General features: G+C 38.7%; 1 protein-coding gene across 4 annotated transcripts in view; it reads right to left on the minus strand.

The window, feature by feature from the left end:
- DOCK8 (dedicator of cytokinesis 8) overlaps positions 1–26,605 on the minus strand; it is an 88,931-nt gene that overhangs the window by 11,447 nt on the left and 50,879 nt on the right. For all 4 annotated transcript variants that reach the window (XM_059873350.1, XM_059873353.1, XM_059873351.1 and 1 more), the window contains 18 exons: positions 25,058–25,233; positions 23,287–23,382; positions 22,262–22,357; positions 21,350–21,499; positions 18,938–19,051; positions 17,849–18,004; positions 15,062–15,201; positions 14,316–14,485; positions 12,830–12,975; positions 11,931–12,113; positions 11,168–11,303; positions 10,491–10,578; positions 8,929–9,025; positions 8,096–8,230; positions 6,013–6,165; positions 4,792–4,950; positions 3,904–4,004; positions 3,268–3,460 (listed from right to left, as the gene is read on the minus strand). In XM_059873350.1, the coding sequence (XP_059729333.1) occupies positions 3,268–3,460; positions 3,904–4,004; positions 4,792–4,950; positions 6,013–6,165; positions 8,096–8,230; positions 8,929–9,025; positions 10,491–10,578; positions 11,168–11,303; positions 11,931–12,113; positions 12,830–12,975; positions 14,316–14,485; positions 15,062–15,201; positions 17,849–18,004; positions 18,938–19,051; positions 21,350–21,499; positions 22,262–22,357; positions 23,287–23,382; positions 25,058–25,233 (2,489 nt within the window). The remainder of the gene's footprint in view (positions 1–3,267; positions 3,461–3,903; positions 4,005–4,791; positions 4,951–6,012; positions 6,166–8,095; positions 8,231–8,928; positions 9,026–10,490; positions 10,579–11,167; positions 11,304–11,930; positions 12,114–12,829; positions 12,976–14,315; positions 14,486–15,061; positions 15,202–17,848; positions 18,005–18,937; positions 19,052–21,349; positions 21,500–22,261; positions 22,358–23,286; positions 23,383–25,057; positions 25,234–26,605) is intronic.

Consider the following 26,605-nt stretch of genomic DNA (forward strand, 5'->3'; position numbering starts at 1 on the left):
TCTGGTGGCTTTTAAAACAATTTATTATTTTTTAATTTTCTTTTTGTAGCAAAGAGAAGAAAGTCTAGAGAAGTGATTTATATATAAAAGTAACAAGAAAGTCACAGACACCAATTATCCTTTCTCCATCTTTAAGCCTCTAAAAACTAATGTCAGGAATGTATTTCCATGTTTTACAGTCCATACACTCTAGGAGGAGAGAGCCTGCATGACACACTCCTGGGGCTTACGTGACCTTCTGCAAAGTGGACATGCGTCACCCAGCTTAAGCCTTGATCCACCTTTCATATTGGAGAATTTTACATATCCCTTGTATAATAAAGGCAGTACATAAATCACAATGTATTTTAACAGCGATTATATTGAATTTCACAAGTCTAGTTTTCATTAAGGAAAATACTTCTGTGACCTCATTAAGGAAAGTACTTTTTCCTTAATTTTCATTAAGGAAAGTACTTCTGTGACCTCAAAAATCTCTCTGATCCCCAGCTCTTATCACCATGTTAAATAAGGCCACAGTAGCCTGCAATGTAGATGCCCAAACAGCCCAGGCAAATTAGTCTGCTGCTGAGCCGTGTACCTCAGCAGGTAGACACACACACTAAGTACTTGTCTGTGTCAATACAAAGTGGCTTTTAAGTCAGTCCCTATGCACTTCATACTCTCACTAATTCTGCTTTCCCACTTGTGAAGGAGATTTAGCGTAAACATGAATTAAGCTCAAATGGAATTCCACTGAAAGTGACCTCACTTTGATTTTGAGAGATAGTTTTGATTGCATAGAGGGAAGCATTTTGTCTGGTACAATATAAGGAAAAGTATTACTCTACTGACAGTCAGTTTTCTGGATACTAACAGGCTCACTGCAGAAGATCAAAATCAGAACTGATTTAATCCTTTGCTGATTCATTTTACTATCTGTAAAAAGAAGATAATACTTCTACTCAGGAAGAATAATATTTTTATTCACATTATTATCACCCTCAATTCCACATCTAAATGCATATCACCAATTTAGTTGATCTCATATCTAAGCCAAATGAAGAAATGATCACAGGAGGAGTCAGTGAATGAGACCTGTAACTACACTTAAAGCTGAGCCAGTCTGCATAGTGTTTCCCTCTTTTAACAAAGTCATCTGCATAAGATCTCCACAGGTGCTAAAAAACCTGTTTGTAAAGAATGGGAAACCTTTTCTTGAAAGCCTATATAAAAATGCAAAAGGTTATTATAGTTAATTACTGTTATTGAGTAAACTGAAATCCAAAATTGTGCTGTCAGATAAAGAGTTATGTAATTGAGTTCTTGTCATTAGGGCATTTTATTACCTCTCTCCTATGGGGCAACTGTGTCTTTGGAAAACAAGCTTTTTGATGAGAGAAATTGATTTGCTGCTTTTAAACTCCTAAGTTTTTGCTTGCCTACTGCCTTGCACAATAGACTTCAATTCTCTAACATAAATGAAAACATATCCATTTATAGCAACCTGCATAATCTAGAAGCGATGGAGGGAGGAATTGCATTAGGGTCAGGTGTGTGAGTTTACAAGCACTCAAGGCAGCCTGGGAGCAGGATGACATTGGGGAGGGAATGCAGATTTCACTTATATCCAAATGATGATAGTATCCAACAAGTAGAAAGAAAAGAAGGGTAAATAGAAGTATTGCAAGGAAGTTAGAAGTTTGAAGATATACAAAACTGAGAAGGGATGCAAAATGGCAGAAGAATAAATCCATGGCCAGAAGTTTGGCCATTAAAAAGAGCTATCATACAGCTATCTTGAGCTATCATACAGCTATCATACAGCTATTCTAAAGAAAATAAAGAACAAACACTTGTTCATCACCTAATTGCTGAGGTGGTATTGAAAATACTAATGCCCGACAGACTAAATTCAATGCAAAATGCCAAGTGGCTCAATCATGTTCACATTTACTATTTTATAGGGAAAAACCCCAGGGGTGTGGTTTTATCAAGGGATGATGAATGCACCAAGTATTAGTATTAGTATTAGTATTAGTATTAGTATTAGTATTAGTATTAGCATTAGCATTAGCATTAGTATTAGTAAGGTATTTCAAACTCCCTTTGACAATAAAATGTGCTCCCCAACAGATCAAAAAGGTTAAGCAAAGGAGTATTCAAGCAGTGAATCCTGAGCTGCCATTTGTTTTACAAAACTGGGGAAGTTCCAGAAGATGAAATATGCTTTGGGGATCATCTACTTCTTTAAAGCATACAAGATGAGCAGATGGTGAGAGGTTTATCAGACTACACCAGGACAAAATGGTGGAAATACAGATACAAAATTACTAAAGAAAACCTTAAAAGTATTGTACTTAGACTAAATCAACACCAGATTACACAAGCTTGATACTTTCTAAAGAAAGGAATTACAGTCCAATAAAGGTAATAATGTCTAAACAGTGATCCTACAAAATATTTCCACTAATTAGTTGAAATTATTTATAATTTACTTTAATCATTGCAGCCAACAATACACTGGTTTCAGGGAATAATGACATAAGAAAAATTGTCAACACATGGCAATAAATCAAGCATTTGGCCATTTTTATTTTTAACAATGTGGAGAAAAGAAGCACTAAAATAATTGAATTTGCAGATGAAGTCAGTTCAGGTAAGGGTATCTAAAACTGCATAATCTGATAAACTAAGTGGATATATATATATGCATTTTAAAAAGTTTAACTGTAACCATAAAGACTTATGCCTTTATCTCTGTGATGTAGAAAAGTAAGGTGAAAAACTAAACCCAAGAAAATAATCTGGAAAAGATCAGTTTATTACTGCGTAAAGAACTCAACAACACCAAAAGAACCAGAGAGATAATGTGAGAGCTACAGCTCATGCTGAAAGAACTTATGGGATATTTTTACTTGACTTGGATATACTGGATTGGCTGCAGTGATTGTGTTATTCATCAGTCAAAAGGGTTTGCTTACTAAGTTGAGGGCAGTCAAAGGATTGGAGAACAGGCCTGCAAGAGCTGAGTGGCTCCAATTATCTAGATTATGAGAAAGAAGTTTGAAAAATGCATCTGTCATAGTTGAGAAGTAACAGCCCTAAAAAAAGCATGTGATAATAGAGGAGTTCTACTTAGCAAATGAGAGATTGCAGTATCAAACTGCTGGAAATAGAAGCTGGAGACTGCCATTGTAACATCCACCCCATACACGCACCTCTGCTTTGCTTAGCACAAGAACAAACACACACACCACAGCTGCCTTATGCTGTCAAACCTTTTACCTGAAAACTGACACTGCCCACAGGGAGATAGCTCCTATCCTCAAGCATGCTCAGGTACTCTGACACCAGTGCTGCAGCATGGACCAGGCACATGGCTGCTTCTGTGTAGCACTTCCTCTTGGTGTGCTTCTCTGCCATGTTCTGCAGCCAAGTCAGCCTCAAGTCTGGCGATGTCTGGTATCCTTTTGCAATTCTGAAAACACAGGCCAGAAAGCAGGTGTGAATGATCACTTCTCAAATAACAAAAATACCCTTATAATTCTTCCTCTGGGTTGAATGGAGGAAGACTTCTCTGTCTTTACTCTGTATGATTCATTAAACAGAAAACAAAAGAAATGATTAGCCAGTGCTGGGCAGGAAATAGAGGGGCTATGAGGAAAGTAAAACTCCTGCATTCAAAACTCTTCAATGTTCCTGACTCTCATCTTTGCCCAAATCTATGTCCACCTCCCAGAGGCTGCACTGTGACGTGCTCTCAACTGCAGCCCAGGTGCCCTGCTAAAGACTAGCTCTGCTAAAAAGGAAATGAGCACAAACAGAACACATAGAGAGTTTGTCACAGCTATGTCCCTAAAATGCATAGTTCAGCTCACCTCACTGCAGAATTTTCTCAGTAGCAATTCTAAATAGATTCACCTGTACATGAGATCCATCAGCATCTCTGGATCTTCCTGAAATTCCCTCATTTTCACTGTATCTGACAGGATGCCATTCAGATTACACAGTAGCTCCTCCACCTGAAGCAAGGCAAAGATCAATGTACTCAATCTCAGGTGCTTATTTTTTCCTTCTGGAAAAACAACAGCATCTGCACCAGATGATTACTCTTCTTAAGACTCTTTTACCCAAGGAATTGTCAGGATGTTTTCTTCAGCTCTATGTAATGCAGCAAAGGCTGCTCATATAGCAAATCTTACACACACACATATTTTAATTAATCAAAATGAGCTGAAATCCTTTGATCTATTTACTTCTGAATGAAAAAAGTAAAATGCACTAATGGAGTTCAGCTTCAGCTGATCTTACATCTGAAGCCAGATGTTTTTGTAAGTCTTCAGCACAACCTGAGTTACTCTAAGAATTTTAACAAAGTGTTTGACAGTTGTCTGACATGTTTTTCATTATTGCTGCTGACACCTTAGAAGTTGGCAAAGAGAGAGAAGTTTTCCAGGTGATACTTGTCTGAAAACATAATGAATCAAATTCCATTTTGGCAAACTCTTGGAGGGCATAGTCCCTGCTGGGGTCTAGGAGAAAGCTGTACTCAAAACCAAGAGATGATTCTCCTGAAATGCAATTTCAGGGGAAATTCTTTAGAGTTTATTTTATTGAATAATGTCCAATCCCTTATTGCTGTGCTAGACATAAACTCCCCCCTTACTGTTGTGCTAGACATGAGCTCATGCAATAATATCTTCATCCTTAGTTTCATTGCTTTGGAAGACCAAGATCTAGAACTTGCTTCAAGCATGGTCCTATGTGAAAGCTCCTGATAAAAGCCACAGATGCCATAAAATATTTAACCTGAATGGGGAATGGTGTTGTCTGCATATCTGTGTCTTCCTCTGCATAGGCCAGGATGGTTCGCAAGGATCGTCGAAGGAATTCCTCATTAAACTCAGGTGATTTTCCAACCAGAGAAGCTAGTGACATGGTCACCTGCATCTTCACTCTTGAAAAATTCTTCCAGAAGAAAAAAACAAAAGCATGAAAGAATGATGGCTGCACTGCAGTTCTCGCATCTACCTCCTCTACGAAGCGAACCCACTTTCTCCTATGCAGATTGAGTGCAGTAGACCCACTGCTCACATAATTGGCCTCTGGTGCATCAAACCTATTCAAGTTTTAGCCACTTAAGCCAAAGATCCCTAATTCTGACATGTCTGTACTTTGGTGCTAGAATGTTCCTTGAAATATGCATGCATTCTTGAGACAGGAGAAAGCCAGAAGCACCCCTTTCCCCCTTTGCACAGGGCAGTGGTTGTGTGGATGAGATGACAAACAGCAACAGAGGAGGAAGAATGACTGGAAAAACATTCTGAAAACAAATCTGGGAGGCAAAAGACCTCTGGGAGCTGCAGTTGGTGATGCATCACACCCTGATGATCATGACGTGTCTGCAGTACATTTTCCTTCTGCAGAGCTTGCACTTTTTACATATCCAAGGCTTTTAAAGTAATAACTAGTGAGGGAAATTCTGTGCAAGATCAGATGCTCTCCAAAATGCTAATGCATATGCTTTTGGGCTAGAACATTATTAATCTACATGCATAATATATGTATTTTGCTCCACATGTGTGTTAAAAATCAGAGCCTAGTCTTAAGGCCAAGGAGCTGGTGAAAAATTCCTATTAATACAGGTGTACAGGAGTATACAGAGGTTGCAATTGCATTAGAATAGAACTAGACTGAGCTGGTCTGACACAGGAATGAAAGAAAAAAGACAATGTGAAGGGTATTGCTTATGCATTGTATAGCCTTTGCTGTCAGAGGCCTGCTCTGTTTGAAACTGCATTTACAGATATTGCAGGACAATATTGAGTCATGTTTCCTGATTTAACGCACTGAACAATATTGAAAGCTACTTTCCCCCTGCACTTCTAGCACTTCTCTTGGCTCAAGTATGTGAAACAGCTGACCAGGTGACTGCAGATGCATTCCACTTGCTGTTGCAACTTCAGTCTTTGTTTCAACTGATCACACAAAAAGGTGGCACAAAATACACTGCTGCTCTCAAAATCTTACACTGGTAGAGCTGAAGCTGTATCTCATGAGGAGATAAAGAGTGGCACAGGCTTGAGTCCTTGTAATATCTATGCTGCTGCTGCAGTGATGGAGAACTCTTTGACACAGGTCAGCACATTGTTCAACCTCCTCTTCAAACAATAAATCTCCAAACTAAGGGAAAGAGAAGAAAACATTTTTTACTCTTATTAATAGCCATTAAAACATCATTATCTTAGTGCACAAAAGTCACAGGGTTCACAAAAAGTCCAAAGTTTTCAAAAACTACATTTTATACATCTTTTTATTCAGACTTCTGATTCCTCTGATGCTGCAGATTCCATTTTTAGGATTTTCTACAAGACAGAAGGATTTGAAAAGAAGGGTTTGTGTTTTGGAAAAAAGAGAAAGAGACAGAATAAACTCAGAGTATGATGGCTCCAGGAGTTTTTGAAGACATCAAATATTGCAAAATTCTTAGAAGTATGGAAATTTGCTATTTTCAGAATACATAATGATTGATGGAGCATGCAAATACTCCCTTAAGTATATGAAGCAATTTTTAGCTCTTTGCACCAATGCCCTACCCTTCCCCAGGCCTCCAATATGTTCTTCCTCCTATGCTGTATGACAAAAATTCCACTGCCAAGCTTTCATGCCAGACCCTCCTTTACAGTGTCTTCACAATGCACGCAGCAGGCAATAAACTCAGGGGGAAGGATGTCTGTCCAAAGAAACTCTCAGCAGAGACAGCACAGATGCACCAGTACCATATCTACATACACAGGATTGATTAAGGTCTCTGAGTGAACACAAGATATTGCTTCCAATTTGAAGACCAATTTCCCAGTTCTCAGCCTTTCTTCAGTCCATTATCTCACTGTTTTGTGTCTAATTTATATTACGAGCCTGCTGGCAGATGGTTTTATCACTTCTACTTGTAAAATAACATACATATGCCTCCAGTCTAATAGAAATAATTGGACTGATTGCTTCATGAAATACAGAACAGAGCCAGCTTAACTACAAGATCTATTTCAATGAAAATAAAAATTGCTTCACAAAATTCATTACTCTAATTGGAAGGTAGCTTTTAAAGATAAAGTAAAATGAAAACATAATTATTAGTTTCACAACTATTCAGGTATCTACTCTGTAATTAGGCTTTGTCAGCCAATCTGCATTTAAGAGCAGACAGGCATTAACTGGACAGGAGTATCCTGTTTCTTATTTGTATTTTAGAATAGTTTAGGGAAAACAGACATTTAATGCATTCTTCCTTAGTGGAGCTGCTTTTCTTTGTGTGAATCTTAAAAAGGTGAACCTTTTAAGAATGAATCTTTAAAAGGTTTTAGAGTCCTTATGAAGCACCCAACACCTTATGACCTCTATTATTAAAAAAAATACTTTGAGTCAATTTCTGTACTTACATATGTTTTGAAGTTTGTGAGGTTTTATTTGACTTGTTAGGGTTTTTTCTTTGTTGTTGCTGGTTTTTTTCTGATCTGGAGTTTTTTTTATTTGTGATACAAAAGTGGAAGAGTGATGAGGATTTGGCTTGATTTTCAGGCAAAACAAAGATGAAAACTTTCAATGCCTTAGAATCTACTTAAAATTTTGAATCCCATCCTAGAAATAGAAACCTAAAATGATGCCCTCAATGTCTCATGAGTTTTGATTTTTCTGCTGCCCGTCTGACTGGAAATTAGCCTTGATGATGTAACAACTTAAATATGATTTTATGGAATTCTTGTGCAGTTCTTGGCATTAAGATTCCTAATTAAAATCAGAATGTATTTGAAATAAAGTGTGTGGAACTGCCTACCTTTTTATTGGTAAATCTTATATGTTTAAGAGTAGACTGCTAAACCTACAAGATTACTCAAATTTAATTATTCCATCTTGTGTGGTCAGAGAAATAACCTTATACCAGATGCAGAAATCCTGTAACAACTTTATAGATAGTAATTTGCATTTACACATGCAAAATATATTTAATAAATGTCAGAGAAAATGGTAAGTGAATGGTCACAGCTCTGGTCTACAAATGCTGTTCTATTAATTTGACTGGAAGCATAAAAACAAAAGCATATCAAGAGCATACCTTGGCAATGAGTGCTCTGAGTGTGGCAAAGCAATGAGTCAGGTAAGTTGTGCTCTGATCATAGCCAAGAGAATTTACCAGGACCTTCAAAACTCCTCCCAAGAGATTATCTCTGCATTCTGCTGCAAAGCTGGCCTACATAGGAAGGAGAAAAACAATAACTGTATGAGGTAATTCAGCAATGAACTGGCACACACAGGAACTGAAGTTCTGCTCTCCAGCCCATGAGTCATCCAGGAGTTTAGAATTTGCAGATTCTTCATTTTTAACATCTGCTTTGGAGAAATTTCAAAGCACTTTTGTAGTGAAGACAAGAAGACAGAGGGGGAAATGTCCCAAATGTTTTCCAAGTTCTGAAGACTTTCCAATGCATTTTTAAGCTCAGTGAGCTCCTGCAGTGATTTTTGAAGCTCTGTTTCTGTTCTTTCCAATCCTTCATGTATACTTCAGGTTAGGAACTGATCCTGTGGTGGACAAGCACTATCCTTTCCCTTGCATCCTTGATATCCTGAGCATCTAGGCTAAACAGACATGTATGTTCAGATAACCCACAACCAAAACAGTGGGGAGACTAGGTTCTATGAGAGGTGTCATGTAAAAATAATGTCCAGTAAAACAAAAGTCTAGCAGATAAATGCTCTTCTACTAACAGGTTTTCAAGCATGAAGTTTTCTCCTCCCTACCTATGAATTTTTTTTCTATTCAACACTATACAAGTTTACAGAAGATCTCAAAATTTTTTGCACTAAGAAACAAAAGGAAAAATTAATCTTGCTTCCACTGGCTTCTGAGGGAGCAGGGATTGGTACTAAGCCATCTCTACTGTTTTTCACCTGAATGATGTTCTCTTGCATATCAAGAATGATCAGGTTAGCTTCAGTTGCCAAGTTTCCGCTGATCAGAGCTTCTTGGTCTAGCTCAGCTTTTGTCCTGCAAAAGGAATTCTAATTAAAGCAAGCAGAATGTATCCTAGGAGTTAGATGACCTGCTGTTTAAAGAAAGCCAGAATACAAATGCCTATCATTCTGAATGATCCCATAAGAACAGACAATGACAACAGTGTTCAGAAACATTTCTTAAAAACTATGGAGTGAAATTAGGAAAGCTGCTGTCATAGAGGAGCAGTCACAAAGGCGACTTCTGAAAACTAGGCCTCCAGACAGTTTGGATAGATGCTTTTCTTCCTTAATAGTCATCTGTATAATGGCGACTTAATATCATGTTCAGTTGTTGAGTAAAGTATGCTCTAATTTCTGAATGCACTGCCTGTAGCAGAAAACAAAACTCTGAATGGAGTAATAGATAACTGATCTGACAATTGCATTAAAAAAAGTAAAAACAGTAGACTAGACCAAAGTGGAAATTGCTACATAGAAGCACTGTTTAATGTAGGCAATTTAAAATGTTGATTCCTGAGACTGTTGACAAGAAAAGATAGCAGGTTCATACAGCAGTGTCCCAGGACATTTAAGAGAGAACTGAAATACTGATGAAAGACAGGAGATAGTGGTAAGGCAACACATATACCTTCTTAGCTGAGACTTAATAACAAGGTCTGGAACCCAGTTCCTCTGCAGCTGAATAAACATAGGAGCAGCTACTAACAAAACTGTGTCTTCACACATCTACACCAGAAATGCAAAGGGGCATTTTTCTTTTTCCTAAGCTGCTCAAAAAAGTGCTGTTGCCTGGCTAGAGGCTGCTCTCTTGAGCTTGAGATTAAAGATCCTGTCACTTCGGCCAAAATTCCTAAGGTGCTTATCTGTGGCTGGAGCAACACCCTGACAATCACGCTTCTGAGTGACTTCGAAATGTGTATCTGCTCTGCTACATTGATTTACCCAAAAATAAAACCAGAGGGCCAAAGAGCCATCCTTTAGTGCACAAACAGATAAATCTGAGGAGGGCTAAGACAGGAAATCAGGGAAGGGATCTTCTCTGGCATGACACATATCTTATGACTGCTGCTACAATCCCAAAGCATTATCTTCCCTGAGTCCCGCTAACAGAGCTTCTCAATATTAATATAGCATGTCAAACCCAGCTTAGCTGATTTAATGTGCAAAACAAGAGCAGCATCAAAATAAATGCAGCAGCAAGCCTCCTCTTCCACTAACTAATGTTTGCCACACTGTTAATAAGAATGAAAAAATGTATAGATAACAATTTAAATTTCTCCTTCTCTCCATTCTTGTGACCTCTTTGCTGTGTCATAGTAACAGCTGAATATTTCTGCTACAGAGACATTTTATTTTTCTTTCTCTTTGACAAAAAGAGGGAAAGGAATGAAACTACTGATTTTATAATAAAACATCCTAGGATCAAGAACAAAATATAAAAATCCCTAAACAGCTTGGTTCCAATAAAAGCAATATGCATTAATTAAATTACTTACTTATCTTGTCTCTCATTTGCCTGCCGCCACTGTGTCTGCTCCTTTCTCCAGCGCAAATTTTCATTTACCCCTGCTGATCTGTCATTCCCTAAGAGTGCAACGTATGTCAGAGAGATTAAAACAAAAGGGGACATCTGAAGTCTGACAGCTCACCAAAAGAAGGAGACATATTTCTGTAGCAGTCTGTCAGAAATAAAACCATTCAATTTACAAGTTCAGGGCTCTAGCAAAAAAGACTCATCACTTTTTTTACTTAGGATTTTTAAAGCATTAACTTGCTTAATGTCTACAAAACCTACAAAAAATTTCCATTTATTAAATGAAACAACTTTTTTGTTATGAACAATTTGTTTTTAGTGATAGTTTTGATACCATTTCTTAGCTCCCGATTAGACACTAACATAACTTTTACAACATCTTGAAACTTCTTTCTTGGCTTCATATTCTTCACATGAGAGGAACTCAGTCCTAGCCACACCTTGGACAGTTGAAACCTAATGATATTTTCATCCATGCAAAAGCAAGAATGGTCAGCAAAGGAATGGACTGTGGGTGAAAAGGGGGTGAAATGGACAAGGATAAAAATGGAGAGTGTGCACAAACCCAACAAACTCATTTATGTTTACAGATACTTGAGTTTCCTCTGAAAAGGCATGGGGGGCAATGGTATGAATTACCAGCTGGTATTCTGCAGCGCTTCATCATTTCTCCTCTGGCTCCTTCTCCTCTCAGTAAAGCCTCTTCTAATCGAGCTTTCACATCGCGTGACTTCTGGAGTGCTTGGGTGCTAACTTTATCTGAACTTTGCTTGCCCTGGAAGTAAAGTTAAAGCAATCATCACCAATGCCTCCATTTTTGATCATAAGACCAAATTACATCTCCAGAATGAGATACAACAGGAGAGACCTGTAGAGGGGGCAGAAAGCAGAGAATGTGACTGATTAATACATGAAGTCTAATAAATATTGCAAATGAGGAAAGCGGTACAATATGTACTGATAATAGAAATAAAGATATAGTTCTGTGCTACAGAGAAAGAAATTAAAGTTCAGAGAGAAGGTTATTTGGTCCATTTCAGACAGACCCTCTCAGAGAGAAGAGTGCTGACATCAAGTACCTGCTCATAAATAAAGAGTCACTCTGAGTGTCTTGTCTAGTACCTACAGGAGCTGTTGGTACAATTCCCACCAAAAATAGCCCTCAAATACCCAGGTAAAAGAAAATAATTAAACTACTTAGGACACCTTCATACTTCCTCAAAAGTTTCGGCAGCATTTTGCTTGAAGGCTACTGTCAGTTATTTTATCTGAAGTAATTTGCCTAGGTTAGATAAGTGCGAATTTAACTATTGTCAATAACAGATTTCCCCTGGACAGTAGGAATTTAAAGAAAAAAATTGATCCAAACCAGGACAACAAAACTATGCCTTGTTTCACTTACCTTATACTCAAAGCATGAAACACAAATGAAGAGGAGGTCTAAAATCCTGTTCAGCTGCATGGATGGAAGGTCTGCAATCCATTTCTGTATTAGGTTCTGATCAGCATTTTTCATAATCCAGAGGAAACAGATCAAAAGGTTGCGAGTAGTATCAGGACCTAATGCAGTGCTCTGTCTGTAGGGCTAGGAACACATAAAGTAAATGTCAACTGAAAGAAAAAAAAGGAGGGGAAGTTCATTTGGGTCAAGTAATCTTATTTAAATTTCATTGGAATCGAATCTCAGGACTGAACTTCAGTAAATTTGACCTCTTCCAGGTGAAGTTACTATAATTTTGACTGTATATGTAATTAGAGAAAGGACCAGTTGAATGCAAGTGAAAGACTGAGACTTCCATTTTACTACAAGCTTGTATAATAATTTCCTTTTAAAAATGTAGGAAAAAGATTCTGTAACCATTTGCTTCCACCCTTCCATGCAGTTGCATCAGCCAAATTGCACGGTAGATTAAAATAAAAAAAACATATGAGGAAAAACCATACATAGAGAAAAAGAAACCTCTGAATCCTAAATCCATGGATTCAGGTAAGACTGGAACTGTGGCGCTGCCACAGTGGCGTTTGCTGATCTGAAAATGAGTCTAGATTTGGTTTGGAAATGGAAATAGGCATGTGGGAGAAAAAAGTGAACAACTGCTATGGTAAAATAGCAATTAACTAACTAGAAGAGAATAGGAGAAGATGACAGAAGGACTATGAGGGATCCGTTGGGGTTGGATGAAACAAAAATGCAGTTTCTCATGACTGTTGCTGTTAGTGGCAAGAAAGGACAAAAGGAGAAAAAAAAAAGGAAGATGAAAACAGATACAAGAAAGGAGATTGGCAGAGCAGTAAACATACCAGTGACACCACAGGTATTCCAGAGTTCCTGATGTTGAATTGACTCCCTGCAATGGCAAGAGCCACGCTTTGGTTGATTGCACCTGAAGACTCTTGTTCTTCTTCTGGGTTTCCTGTGCGTCCCTTTCCACTGCGGATATCTGAAACTAAATTTGAAATATTCCGTTGGAACTTCAGGGGCAATCCAGTTGCTTCTGCTCACATGTCACAGTTTTCCATTAGTCTGTAACTGAGCAAAACAATTGGCACTTCCATCCCTGACACTGTTTGTCTGGCTGATGTACCAAGCAGAGGCAGAGCATTAGCAAGAAGAACTGCAGCCATCTGCAAAGACTGCCAAATTATTCAAACACATAAAATGCGTAACAGGTGGTAGCAAACATGAGATTATCTCTGAAGTTCAAAGCCACGCCAGTACTTTGTACGACTTGGAACCATCCAGTTCTAGTTAATTTCAGTCAAGAGAATAAGCCCTAGACATGGATTTGTAATATTCAACAAAGTATGTAAGTCTGCTAAGAGCTGACAGATCCAGTATTGCCTGCTGACTTAAAGACAAGTTTTATTTCAGGCACCTACCTGCTTCTATTCCCTGGTTCCTGATATCACTTTTAGCAAATGAAGTTATTTATACTAAAGTTTTGTAAAAATCTTATCTGATTCTGAGCACCCATTCTGTGTTTTGCAAGTTCTGTTTTTCAGAGAAGCTGAGTGATCAGCTGGACCCCATGTGTTCTGAATGTGATCACAGCCTCTTGTGACAGATTCTGAAAGGAAGACACTCTAAAACCTAGGCACATTGGTACACCTGGGCTTCTTCATAACTTTTTTCATCAATGGTATAAGGATAATACTTAGATGAAAAGAATGGTGTGAGATCTACTTAGCCTATTTATTTATTTATTTGTTTGTTCACATTTATATATTATATGTATGAATGAATAGTAAATGTTTTCACCTGACCCAACTGAAAGTGATAAATAATACTTTCATACTAGTAAGTTTTTTGTTAAGACATTTAAATGAGAAATATTTTCAGAACCGGAGACAAAAATGTACTCTTCAAAATATATACATTTAATTAATTAATTTTGGTATCATATTAATAGCAGCAAAAAAGCAATAGAAAAAGAGAATACAATCTAATTTCTATAATTGTGGTGTAACATGATGTCAGTATCACTATCAATATTTTCACTACTGTTATGTGTATGTGGAGCTAAATATTTCTTGCAGACCTTGCAGGCTTTATTTGGCAGGTCAGAAAAGTTACACTAAGAGATATGCAGGAGCACTTACAGATGTGTCTCTGGTTTATCACTTTCTCATGAAGCAAGGACACTGAAGTTTTTCCTGTCTGTAAAAATCCAGTTTAATTCTAAGTAAAGAAATATTCTATCTTACTAGACAAATCTCTTATGTTTGATAAATTATTTCGACAAGTCTCTCTTAGGAGTTGAAAAATTCAAAGACAAAAAGGTCTTACTTGTAAAATCATGGAGTTGTGGTAGTGAATCCAAAATGATACCAACCAAAGGGAGGTAAAGTGCTGCAATTTTATTCTTCACCTCCTTTTTGGAGCAACGTGGGTCTAGGTCATGGGAACTCAGCAGACTAAGGATAGCATTGACAGCTTTTCTTTGCACCTTGCTAATCCTGTTAACACAGAAACCATCCATGAGTTCCATTCATGGATCATGCACAAATCACTTATAAAGCAAAGATTTAATAAATGGAAAGGAGGTGAAAGAAACAAATAATAAACATCAGTAGGCACTTGATAATCTCTTTTATTCTGAGCAGAGATTCTTGTTCCCTGCAAATGATAGGTATCTTAAATCTCCAAGACACTTTACCACAATCAAACAAAGCATACACGTCTTTCAAACTTCCCATAAAAATTCATTGTGGTAAACAGAGATTCTTAAGGAAAAGCATCAAACTTTGGCCAAAGTTTAGCTAAATGCTTAAGTTCAGACAAAGACAGGTGTTTTAGAGGGAAGAGCAACTGAAATTTTGTGTTCTCAATTTCTGTATTCAGCCAACACTATCACCACAGATAGCATATTTTTATTAAATGAGAGGAACATACTGCAGATAAAACCATGACTGGGTCATTGCTATGTTATAGAGCGACTCATGAAAAGCGTGGGGGAAGCAGGACTGTCCTGGAGTCAAACTATGGCCTTGCCAAGAGTAACAGTTCTAAAATCTGCAAATTAGGATACACACCCCTCACTGTCGGCGTCCAGTGCTGCTGCCAATTCAGTGAAAAGTAAGCCAGTCAGGAAGTGCTGCTGACGATATTCAGCTGAGAGGTCAAACATACCAGTGATTTTCTGGTCCTGGAAACTAGAGCAGGAGCTGGAGTTCTGCGGAAATATATTAGAAGTATTAAAGAATGATCACTGAAACAAATGCTTCTTAAAGAGATCACAGTCACAGTCAATGTAACAAACAGAAAATCTCTACTGGAGGAAAACCACAGACTATGAAAGTAGGTTGGACGTTTTGGAGGAAGATATCTGTGTGTGAAATTAAAAGCTTGCTAGGATGCAATCTCATGCTTTCTGTTCTGTATGAGCAACTCATTTTACACTTTTTGAGATACAAAATTTCTACCCTGTATTCATTAGTTTGGACAGGACACAAAGTCAGAATTTTCTTCATTCTTGTTCTTATTGTTTCAGAGAAGCCATTAGCTATCATAGAGCCAGAAAGTGCTTCTACATTAAGAGGGACTTAGGTATCAGAAGCTGTTCACTGTGTGTTTTTCTGCATACATGATGTCTAGTATGGAAGTAAGGTCAGGAAAGGCATGTGAACCATGTTTCCTTTTGCCCTGGAACTCCTTGGCTGAGCTTGCTGGCAGCTGGCATAATTTAGACCAGCCTTCAAACTGCTCTAACTTATGGCTGTGACTGATATACAGCCAGTCCAGGAATGGAAAGTTGCTGCTTATATATGTGCTATGAACTTCTTAGCTTCTCCAATCACAGGTGCTTGCCACAGGTCACCTGAAATGCTCTTGTCCCTTGCCCAGGTGAGCATAAGTCTTAGACTCTACTTCCACTGCAGCTACTGGGTTTTATGAGTCCAAATCTTGCTTTTAATCTATATTCTTCAGTATTCCTTCCAGTATTTCTGTTAGTGACCTGGGAATAGCCTCAGAGCCCAAACACATGAAGTATCCATATACCACACTGTGGTAGCTATCTTCTAGTATATTGGGTCAAATGAACCCCATGTCTCTTAGTAGCCCCTTATTTTGGATCCATATACTTGGGCCCACTCCCATTCAACCTCAAACAAACAGGCATTGGCTGTACTATTTTTGTGTGAAATAATGTCAAAGTGTAGAGCACCCATTTAAGTGAGTTTGGCTTCTCTAAAAAAATTTCAAAAGATTTATTCAAAAGACCATATTTCTACTGCAAGTCTAACTCAAGTGGGCAGCAATCCTGCAGACAGATCAAAATTACTGGAAGGGTGGTCAGCTAGTACATTAAATCATGCAAGGGCCACAAAAGCCTTATTGATTTGCACAGGTTGCACATTGTAGGTTGCTCCTAAAGGAGAAAAGAGTTGATGATGTTGCTTGAAGGAAAGATCAGTTAAACTGGTGTTGGCCAAGCTCTGACTTGCTAGAACTAGTTACAAAAACTATGTTGATATTTTTTATCCCTGTAAGCAGAAGAGCCATATTTCTAGCTCTTTGGCATCCAGGATTAGTATTAACCAAATATACTGTGATGCTTTGCTTTTAGGATCAGGAAAAACTTCAAGAAAATACTATTTACTATTATGAACCTGGGACAACAGGTTATTAAAGTACGAGATGTAGCACATTTTAGCATCCAACCAATTCTTTGACAATGATACTCAGAAAAGAAACCATGAATTTGCACTGCTCCATTACTCAGACTGCTTTTGTACCTCCCATCATTTTTAGTTTCATTTCCATCCCCTTATCTCCAAGCATTGTGGCAATTATGAAGCATTGCACTGAAATGCAATGAGATGGAAAACAGACATGTGAGCAGCCTTTGATAGGGAGTTTGCCCCATTGCAGAAAATCATCTCCATACAATCTAGAGGAGAACAGCACAAGACTGGCAAAATAGTGTGTCCTGTGACAATCAACAATTTCTTTTTTTGATGTGTTTGTGAACTCTGTGGTCAAGAGGATCATGGGAGGCCCTGATATTAAGGAAGTCTAGAGCTGTGTCAGTATCAGACCAAGTCTGGAAAAATTCCTGGAGAAATGAGTTATGATGCAGATTGCTTGGTCTACTCAGGATACCTGAGTGTTTCCACACAGAAAATAATAAAGTTCAAATAAAAAAGAAGAACATTGTTCAAAAAAACTGCAGAGAATCATGGACAAAGATATAGCATGATCTGTATTACTGTGGGGGAAAAACCCAGAAGAAAGAACAACAGAAAAAGAAAGCATGATAATCCTATTTTAAGCAGCACAAAGGCTCAACAAAAATTCACTATTCCAAAATATTGAAAATTGCAGTGTGTTAGTCACTAACTTAGATAGTAGTACCATCTATTTCCACCTGGGAAGTAAGAAGTTCCATTAGAAGGCAAACACATGGAAAGCGTGCACTGCTGCATGTCGTAATTCTCCAAAACAGATATTGAAATACATATTTGTGGTTGTGTGTGGATGGGATAAGGGTGTAAGGCCTGTAAACTGGTCTTCAGAGTTGTTTTCCTTTTAGACCTTGTGTGTCTACCCCAACAGTCATTTTCTGTGAACATGCATGTGCATGTTTCCAGGGGAGCACATGTCTGTGTCACATTCAATTTTAACTCCTGTAGATGCAGTTTTACAGTAGCACTCCTGTAGCTTTTCTTCTTCTGTCCCTTTTTCTCAAGTTGGAAATTTTTCTCCCTGATCCAACAGTGGCTGATTCTAACTAAAGTTTTTGAGTACAGAGCAATGTAATATTTTTCTACATGTGCTTCATGTGACATTCATGCAATACCTATCTAATGGACAAACACCTGGGAAGACAAGGAGGGAGAGGGAGACGCTGGAGCAGATGCAGATGTCATGAAGAAGAGGTTCAGATTGAGGTAATGCTCATGGCTGCAGAGAATTCTCAGGAACTCAAGTCTCATGGAAATCAGGGTGGAGAGTGAATTCAGCTTGTTTGAAAGCTAGAAAAAACAAACAAAAAAGTGTCAAGTGATGGGCTGGTATTATTTACATTACCATGTAGTGAAACATCCTGCTCCCCGGAAAGGGCATAGACATGTAGCCCTTCGTGCATTAAAATGCTCATTGTACCTATTTTCCATACATTAGCTGCTCTTTGTTTGACAATGATGGTGTCTCTCTCCCTGCTCCCCAGATAACTTACCAGCTTCCCAAGAGATAACAAATAGTTTGTTTCTTATTTTCTCCCAAAACAAAAATATACATTATTTTTTGTTTTTGCATAAGACAAAAATGGAAAACAAACTTTCTGAGTTTGTGGCAAACTCATAAAATGTCCTGCTAAGCAACACAGAACATCGGTGGTCTCATCATTTCCCTTCTTGTCAACAATGACATCAGTGAAGGAATTTGTGGAGATACCTGATGGACCTGCAAAAATACAGGTCACAAAACACAAGGAAAATGCTCCCCGTCAAATACAACAAATTATTCCATAACAACATCCTGCATCACCATTTATTTTTAATTTTCAGAGACTTGTGAAGCAAGAAGACAGATGTATTATTTTGAGTGACTCCCTGAAAGCTAAATACTGTCCTCACAGCACTCAGCAGGAGGAGTCAGAAAGCTGATCTGTATTATCTGCAGATCCTACTGCTAAGGACAGTAAAAATATAAGGGAAGAAAGATGGTTCCATGGGTGTTTTGCAGCAGTTGAAAGTAAGACATTTCCAAAAGAGTCTTTACCTCCACTCAATTTTTTTTCCAGCAGATCACAAATCAAAAGAGGTTTTAAAATCATTGCATATGCGATAGGAAATAGGAAATTTACCTGGACCTTTAACACAACTCAAAGGATCTTGATGGATAAACTAATCAAACAGAACGAAACACATAAGCCAAATACAATCCCAGTCATGCATGGTGCCTACCTGATTACAGTAATGTTTGATGAGATTAAACACAAATCCACGATCCATTAAAGAAAGAAGATCATACAAGAAAAATGCCAGGCTGATATTAATTTTTTCTGCTTGTTCATTTTCCTTAAAAAAAGAAAACACTCCAGTTATGATGTATAAAACTTACAAAAAGATGGAAGACTTTTTAGAATCATGAAAAATAGTGCAGGGGTCAGCTCCCAGAACCATCTTGGGGAAAATACAGGACAAGATCGTTTCAGTTCTCCAGTTCACATGATCTTGTTAAAATTGCATAGAATCACTTCTGTAAATTATTTCAACTATTTCACAGAGAAATGTCACTTTGTGACATTTTGCACCCCTTTGGGCTGACAACAATGAATTTGAGACCTGTTCTGAATTGCCTATTGGCTGCAGTACTGCACATTACTTTTTTCCTACGGAACATAATAGAATGCTGGTTTAGGAACTTAAAACGTATCAAATATTAAGAAAAACCTGCACTGGCTTTGCTGATGGAATGCCAAGTATTTTGTTTAGAATTTTAAGTGTAAAACTGATAGTAACAAAATACTGATTAGATAAATCTGTGGGGTTCACCATCCAGCAGCTAAGCTCTTGTATGCTTGGAATTGGCCTGATTACCAGAGATACACAGCCTCAAGTAAGAATCACAAAGAACTTCATGTACTCTCTAAAATGAGGCTACAGATACTTCAAACATACCAATTTAAATCATAAACTCTCAGGAGCCTATGTAGTTCACCAAGAGGAATTAGTGAAGATGCCTGAGGGATCTGCACATATTTAATGCTCAAAACTGACAAAGGAGATGACTGAGAAAAATATTGTCTGTTCTGGCACCTCTGGCTAGTAAGAACAGGCGTGCAGCACCTCAGGGTGGCTACAATTCACTTTTTCATTTTTCAAGCTTTTTGTTGCTGTTCAGGAATATATTTATTCTCTACAATCTGGAATTTGCACAGGAAAACATTTTTCTTGGTGAAGAAAACCTGGTTTTCCACTATCTTATAGGGCAGGCAAGCACATGCCAGACATATCACTGTAAAAATCCAGGTCAACCTGACATGCTCAACCATGTATTGAAGCATCAATTATCACTTCTTGGACGTAAAAATCAGACACATATTGCCTACTACTCACTACACCTAACCAATGGCCCTAATTCCAAAAACACAACAGCGAAATTTTCACACACAATGAGGTTGTATATGCTCATTCTATCAAAATGAGAATCAAATTAACAGTCCACAAAAACCTGTGCATTTCTTGTGACAAAGCCATAAATACCAATTTCTTTGCAAAGCCTACAAGTCTGTTAAAGCATTTTTATTGTAAAAAATTTTTATTTCACAATGTATTTAAAAAAAATCACTGATGGCTTAGGTAAACATTTCTGGGGAAATTATTTCTCTGCATGTGGCTATCACAGAAGCACACCAGCAGACTGAGTGAACAGTGACAAGCCCTTCTGTCATTCTCTGCCCCAATTTGTCTGGTCTTGCCCTTTTCCCAGTTCTCAGCACTTTGAAGAAGTGGATTATGAAACTGAGCTTGTTGAAAAGAGACCTGGTAGGCCAGCTCTCCTGGCTGCTCTGCCCTGCCCTGCTGCAGAGCACTCTGCTGGACTAGCTGCATTTGGCAGCTCTGGGGCATGAAAACAAGTTGGTTACAACTACTGAATGAACAACAGTCACTCACTGCCTATCTGTGGCCTTAGCTTTTTCTACTGGCCAGTCCAAAGAGGTATCAACAGTAGCAATGTTAAAATATAAATTACAGTTTGTGATCCTTTCAACTTTATAATCTGTTGTATCAGTGCAATTTGTTAAAAGTAGAAAGAATTTTATGGGACTTAAGGCTTATTTCTGGTCATCAATTTTCAAATGCCCAGTGTCTCTTTAAAGAGATCAAGGGTTAGATCACTTTTGGCTGTCTTTTGCAACATTCATGAGGAGCAGTGCCTTCTTATGGCATATTCCACTGCTACAGAGAACTCAAATGAGGAATTAAACACAGTTCAGTAAGATAGAGGGTAACTGCAAAGGGGGATAAAAGGAAGAAGTCCTGCTGGGCTTGCAGTCTGATGTTCTGGCTAAGATGGCGTAAAGAATTACTACAACTGAAAATGGATGTCCAGCCTTTCCTGTAAGAAGGAAAGGCAATTCTCTTCTTGCACACTGCAGTCACACTGAGAAGCAGGCTGAGGAACTGAGATGAACAAAAACAGTCTGCCAAGAGAACACAAGGCTACCCTTTACAGTGCCACAACTCTTACTTAAGGTCCATGTGAGAATATTGGCCTAATTCTAGCAACACTGCTGATTTTGAAATGAGATTAAATGTAGCTCAGTGTAACACGAGTTGTAAGGATCCATAGTGCTTATTTCATCCACTTACCTTGGGTGGTTTGACTACAAGTGCAGCAATCTCTGAAGTAATCACACTAACTATAGTGGTAATATCATCTTTGAAACGATCAGAGAACCGGCTTCTTCGTGGGTTATCTTGCTTCTCTGTGTTGTGAACATACTGAGCCATACTCTTTATCTGCAAAGCAGGAAAAAGAATACTAAAAAAATGCCAAGACTGGAGGTAAAATACTGCTTTAAGTTTGTTTGTAAGAATAAAATTTCCTATTTCCTTTTCCCTGAATTTAATCACTTATTTTCTCAGAGCTGCTGTGATACATGGCAATGACAACAGAGGGTCTAAGGCTCAAATACAGACAGACATTGATTCCTGTTCATATTCATGCAGGTGGCTACTCTCAGTACCTGAAATCAGAATCACCCTCCCCCAACCCCTTGCACCTGGAATTCTGAAATGCTGCTGCCCGCCACTTTTGCCCTTCATGATGACAGACAAGGAGTGACACTTGTGGAATTCTTATTTCTTGACCTAATGTTACATTACTTATATGCTGATAGTGGAAATCAGTATATTTTTTCCACTGACATGCATCACCACAGGGCTCTGGAGAACTGTGAGTTTGTGGAGCTTTGTCACTGCTCCCATGTTGTTAACAAAATGGAAAAGACAGGAACAGATATTCCAAAAAGGAAGGGCTTGGTTGATGAGTGTCTCACAAGCCGTGGACTACTGCTCATGTAGTTCATGCAGAACTTTGCCATCACTGCCATAGTGAGGAAGGAGTGTGAATACAAAGAACTCTTTATTTTATACTCTCTGTACTTTCATTATTTGAGACCTCTCCTTTACACAGTGCAGAATAACTGAAGAGGTCACCACCCAGCTGAATCTGTGCCTGGGACCATTAACTAATTGTAAAGTACCACTGTTGAGTCTTACCAGGAGCTCAAAGAAGAACCAGGCATACTTGAAGACTGATTCTCTCACCATGCCCGTGCTGACCACCATCTGCAATGCCAGTTCCTCATGGAAATGCTACATAATAAACACAGACTGTTGGAAAATGGCTTTTCAATCAACTCATCTTTCATTTTCAACATCTTCCCTGTGGGAAACTTTTCCATACTGGAGAGTGAGCAGCCAGATGGGCTATATAGGCATCCTTGCAAGATCAGAAGGTAGATTTCACCAAAATGAATGCTGTTGGCAAACAGACTTAGGGACCCATTTTTCTGTGGATTCAGAACTGTAGATAACTGAAGAGGGAAATGCCTTTGGACCATTCTCAGGTCATTGTCTGTGTGCACAATAGGGAGCAGTCATGTTTCCCACTACCTGCTAAGCATTTTTGTTTAGCACATCCATGTTTTTCTGAGAGAAGGTAAAAGTAAGATTGACTCTGTGGTGGAAGAGAAAGACAGTGAAATAACCACAGCAGACCTTGTACAGACATTTGTTGTGGGAGATAATACTTTTTACAGGGAGATCTGAACACAAGAGACACAATCCCAATTATCTAAACTTTCAGGAAATTCAAATCTGGACTACAAAAAGCTTGGTTCTAAAAGCTACAAAAAGGGACAAAGAAAATAATTCTTTGCAGAAGAAAGAGGAGGCAACTATTTCTGAATGGAGTTTACTGTAACATGTAAAGACATGTATCCAAAGGTAAGCAGCAGTAGAAAATGACAGAGACTCTAAGACGTCGAGAAAGAGAGCAAAGGGAGGATTTAGACAGGCTGATACTTGTCTAAATCTGTCCTGGATAAAGAATCTAAAGACTCTGGAACAGAAGCAAAAAGTTTGAGTAATGTTTACCCACAGATTTAATATCTCATTACTAATTCCTTGTTTGATAAAATTGGTTGATATTTTGTTCTGTTGCTTCCCTCTCCACATTTAGAAGGGCTAATTGCCAGCTCCAGATTCTGCAAGGAGTTTCCTCGTGGATAGCCATAGCCTACCTTTTTATTGGATGGTCTTGTGCTTGCACAAAGGCTTGACATGTCATTTGTTCCTTCAATGTAGTAAGACATTCGACTGGAGCTGTGATCCATAGGCTGGGGGACACAGATGAAAGAAATACATAATAGTAAATCCATAACTAACTTAATCTAATTAACAGAGAAGAAATCACCTGTAGCTGGGGGTTTGTTTGGGTTTTTTTTAAGGTATGCACATACATTCATCTAAACAGTTCTCCTCTATCCTTCTTCCTATCCCCCTTCCCACTCAAGGCCGAAAACTACCTGACAGCAGGAGCAGCAGCAGCAGCAGCAAGGTGCAAATGCACTGCCATCGCGTGCCCAATGGCAGCACTGCAGCGGTACTTCGGGGGATACGATTCACTCTTTAAAGGTGCGAGTTTCTCCCCGGCCCTACCTCGAAAATAACTAGCCCCTTGACGTACTTCCTTCCATTAAAAGTTATGACAATTTACGATGCAGTGAAATGGCAGGAACCAATTGTAAATTTCTACATTTATCAATATGATGAAGCTGTAATATCAAACATTTTAATTTTGTTTTAATTTGGAAAAATGCCTTGAGCTCTGTTTTACTTCCCCCTCCCCGTCCCCCCTAGGACACAGTACATTAGAATAAAAGTCATAAAATTCAAATCTACATTATTAAAAATTGCTATGGATGGATATATATGCATATATGAATGAATCAAATAAATTGTCAAAGTCTGTATATCTTACTAGTTCTGATTTAATTAGCTGAAGACCAGTACCTGTTCATTTTAGATGGAGAGGCACATGCTCATTCAATAGAGAAAAGACTTCAAAATATTTCTGAAAATAACCTACTTGAGAAGCAATATTTTACATATATAACACTCAAAGAAAAATGAGGGGGGGTATACAGTTCAGACCTCATCAGATGTATTGCTGCAGAGCTCTGCCAGGGCTGCAACTAGCAACAGGCTCCTTGCACAGGAGAAAAAATCCTGGTTTTGCAAGAGGCATAGCTTCCCAGCTCCAGCTGAGTGGCAAACTCAAGGTTTTGGCTTCCCCAGACAGCTGTACACAACCATCCTCATAAAGCTCTGAGATGGGCTGGGATGCTGTAGATCAGCGAGCACCCAGTGCCACTCAGGGAAACAAAATCCTTCCTCTTAGATGTTCTCAACTGTTCTCTCTTGCAAGCCATTGGTGTCATATGTAGCATGGATGAGAATAAAGAGGAAGGTTGTATTTCACTCTGTGGTTGAATGAAGTATATGGAAAGATCCAGGTGCAAATTATCCACATGGCATCTGCACTGTAGCTGATCTAAAGCTATGGGGCTGCTGTCATATAATTGACTACTTTTTTTTTTTTTTTTTTTTTTAATAGGAAACTATATAACAGCAAACAAAATGAGGAAGAAAGGTCTGTGGCTGCACTGACTCTGTGACTTGGACCAGACCAGGTTACCAGCTGTGAACAAAACTCAAATATCTGGAATAACAGGAGAGTGAGGTAAGTAAAAGAAAAGCAAATGCCTCTGTGAAGTGTCTAAGCCACAAACAAGAGACAGAGTTCTCACCTCTTGCTCTCCACTGGTAAGAGGCATCAGAATTTAGCAATGAGATTTAACATGCATTTATACCAAATCAAATAAACAGAAATTGGTCCTGGTGATACATACAGTTCATTTACAAGGAGCAAATCCAACCCTCAAAGACAAAATCAAGATTATTATGTTTTGCGCCATACCATTCTTCAGATACTTGACTTTGTTCTCTTACCTTGGATGACATGATGTTTTTGACCTCCTCATCATTAGCAGCTTGTGTAGCAGTGATGTCAGGATTGCTACAGCTTATCACTCGGCTCTGCAGGAGTTTACTTCCAACCGACACTGCAGAAGTGCGTCCAAAGGTGTAATAACGAGATTCTGTCGAAACAGCACTGCTGCTTCCACCTGCCACAGTGAGATGTTTGAATTAAGACTAAAGGACATATATATGAGACAAACATCAGGTTCAAGCCTGTTTTGCTCAGTGGTGTTATCAGCATTTTGAAAAGAATAAAGCCCCTGAAAAACCCACTACCAGCAGCTTCATTAGCAATCTACACAGGCATTGAAAGAGAAGTTACTGATATTGTCCCAGTCAACAGCTAACAGGGTGATTGCACAAGCAGTACCAAAAGATTAATAGGGTAACCTAAGTAGCAGCACAATTACAATAGTTCTTTCTTCCCATTAGCTCTTTTTAATTTGCTGTAGATTAAGACAATATTCACAGGCCTAAACACAAAACACCACCTTCAGTACGTGATTTAATACCATCTTTGAAGTATCCAAGGAAGCAGGGAGCACTGCCATCAGGAATTTCACTAAATGATATCTAGTTTTCAGTTTCACCACAGACCTTATTTCTCCAGGACAAAAATGCCGAAGTGTATGTGAGCTCACAGATTTTTGCACATCCCAACATCAGTCCAAATGTGCCTTATGGGGGATTTATATTAATATTCAAAAGAGAAAAAGGCCTACATACCTTTAGCTCCCACAGAACAGCTGCTTGTGATAAATCATTGAACATAAAACCAAATAATCAAATTAATCCTATAGGGTTTCGGATAATGATTGCAACAGAATACCAGAATGGTTGAGGTTGGAAGGGCCCACTGAAGGCCATTTAGTCCACTCCCTCTGCTCAAGAAGGGTCAGCTTGAGCCAGCTGCCTGGGACTACAACCAGGTTGCTTTCTACTATCTCCAAGGTGAGAGGCTTGGGCAACCTCTCAGGCCAACCTGTACCAGTGCTCAGTCACCCTTAGAGGAAGTGTTTCCTCATGTTCTCTCTGTTTCAGTGTGTGCCCATTGCCTCTGATCTTGATACTGGGTGCCACTAGAAACGGCCCGGCTCTGTCTTTGCACTCTCCCTTCAGCTCTTTGTATACACTGAAGATCCCCCCTGAGGCTTCTTTTCTCCAGGCTGAAGAGCCCAGCTCTCTCAGCCTTTCTTTGTTGAAGAGACCTTCCAGACCCTCTGTCATTTTTGTTTACCCTTGTCCCATCTCTGTCCAACACGTTCATGTCTCTCTTGTACTGGGGAGTTCAGAGATGGACACAGCACTCCAGGTATGGCCTCACCGGGGTTGAGAAGAGGAGAAAGATCGCCTGTTTAAACCTGCTGGTCTTACAGTATTTTATCCTCCAATGACATTCTTAATGCAAAGTAGATATTGGGTAAGCTCAGCCCTGTACCACTTGGCAGAAGGTTACTTTGCATGGAAAGTAACTTATTTAAATTAAAAAATTGGCATCTTAAGGCCATTTAAACTTAT

The sequence above is a fragment of the Haemorhous mexicanus genome, chromosome Z (assembly GCF_027477595.1).
Source record: "Haemorhous mexicanus isolate bHaeMex1 chromosome Z, bHaeMex1.pri, whole genome shotgun sequence".
Lineage (NCBI taxonomy): Eukaryota > Metazoa > Chordata > Aves > Passeriformes > Fringillidae > Haemorhous > Haemorhous mexicanus.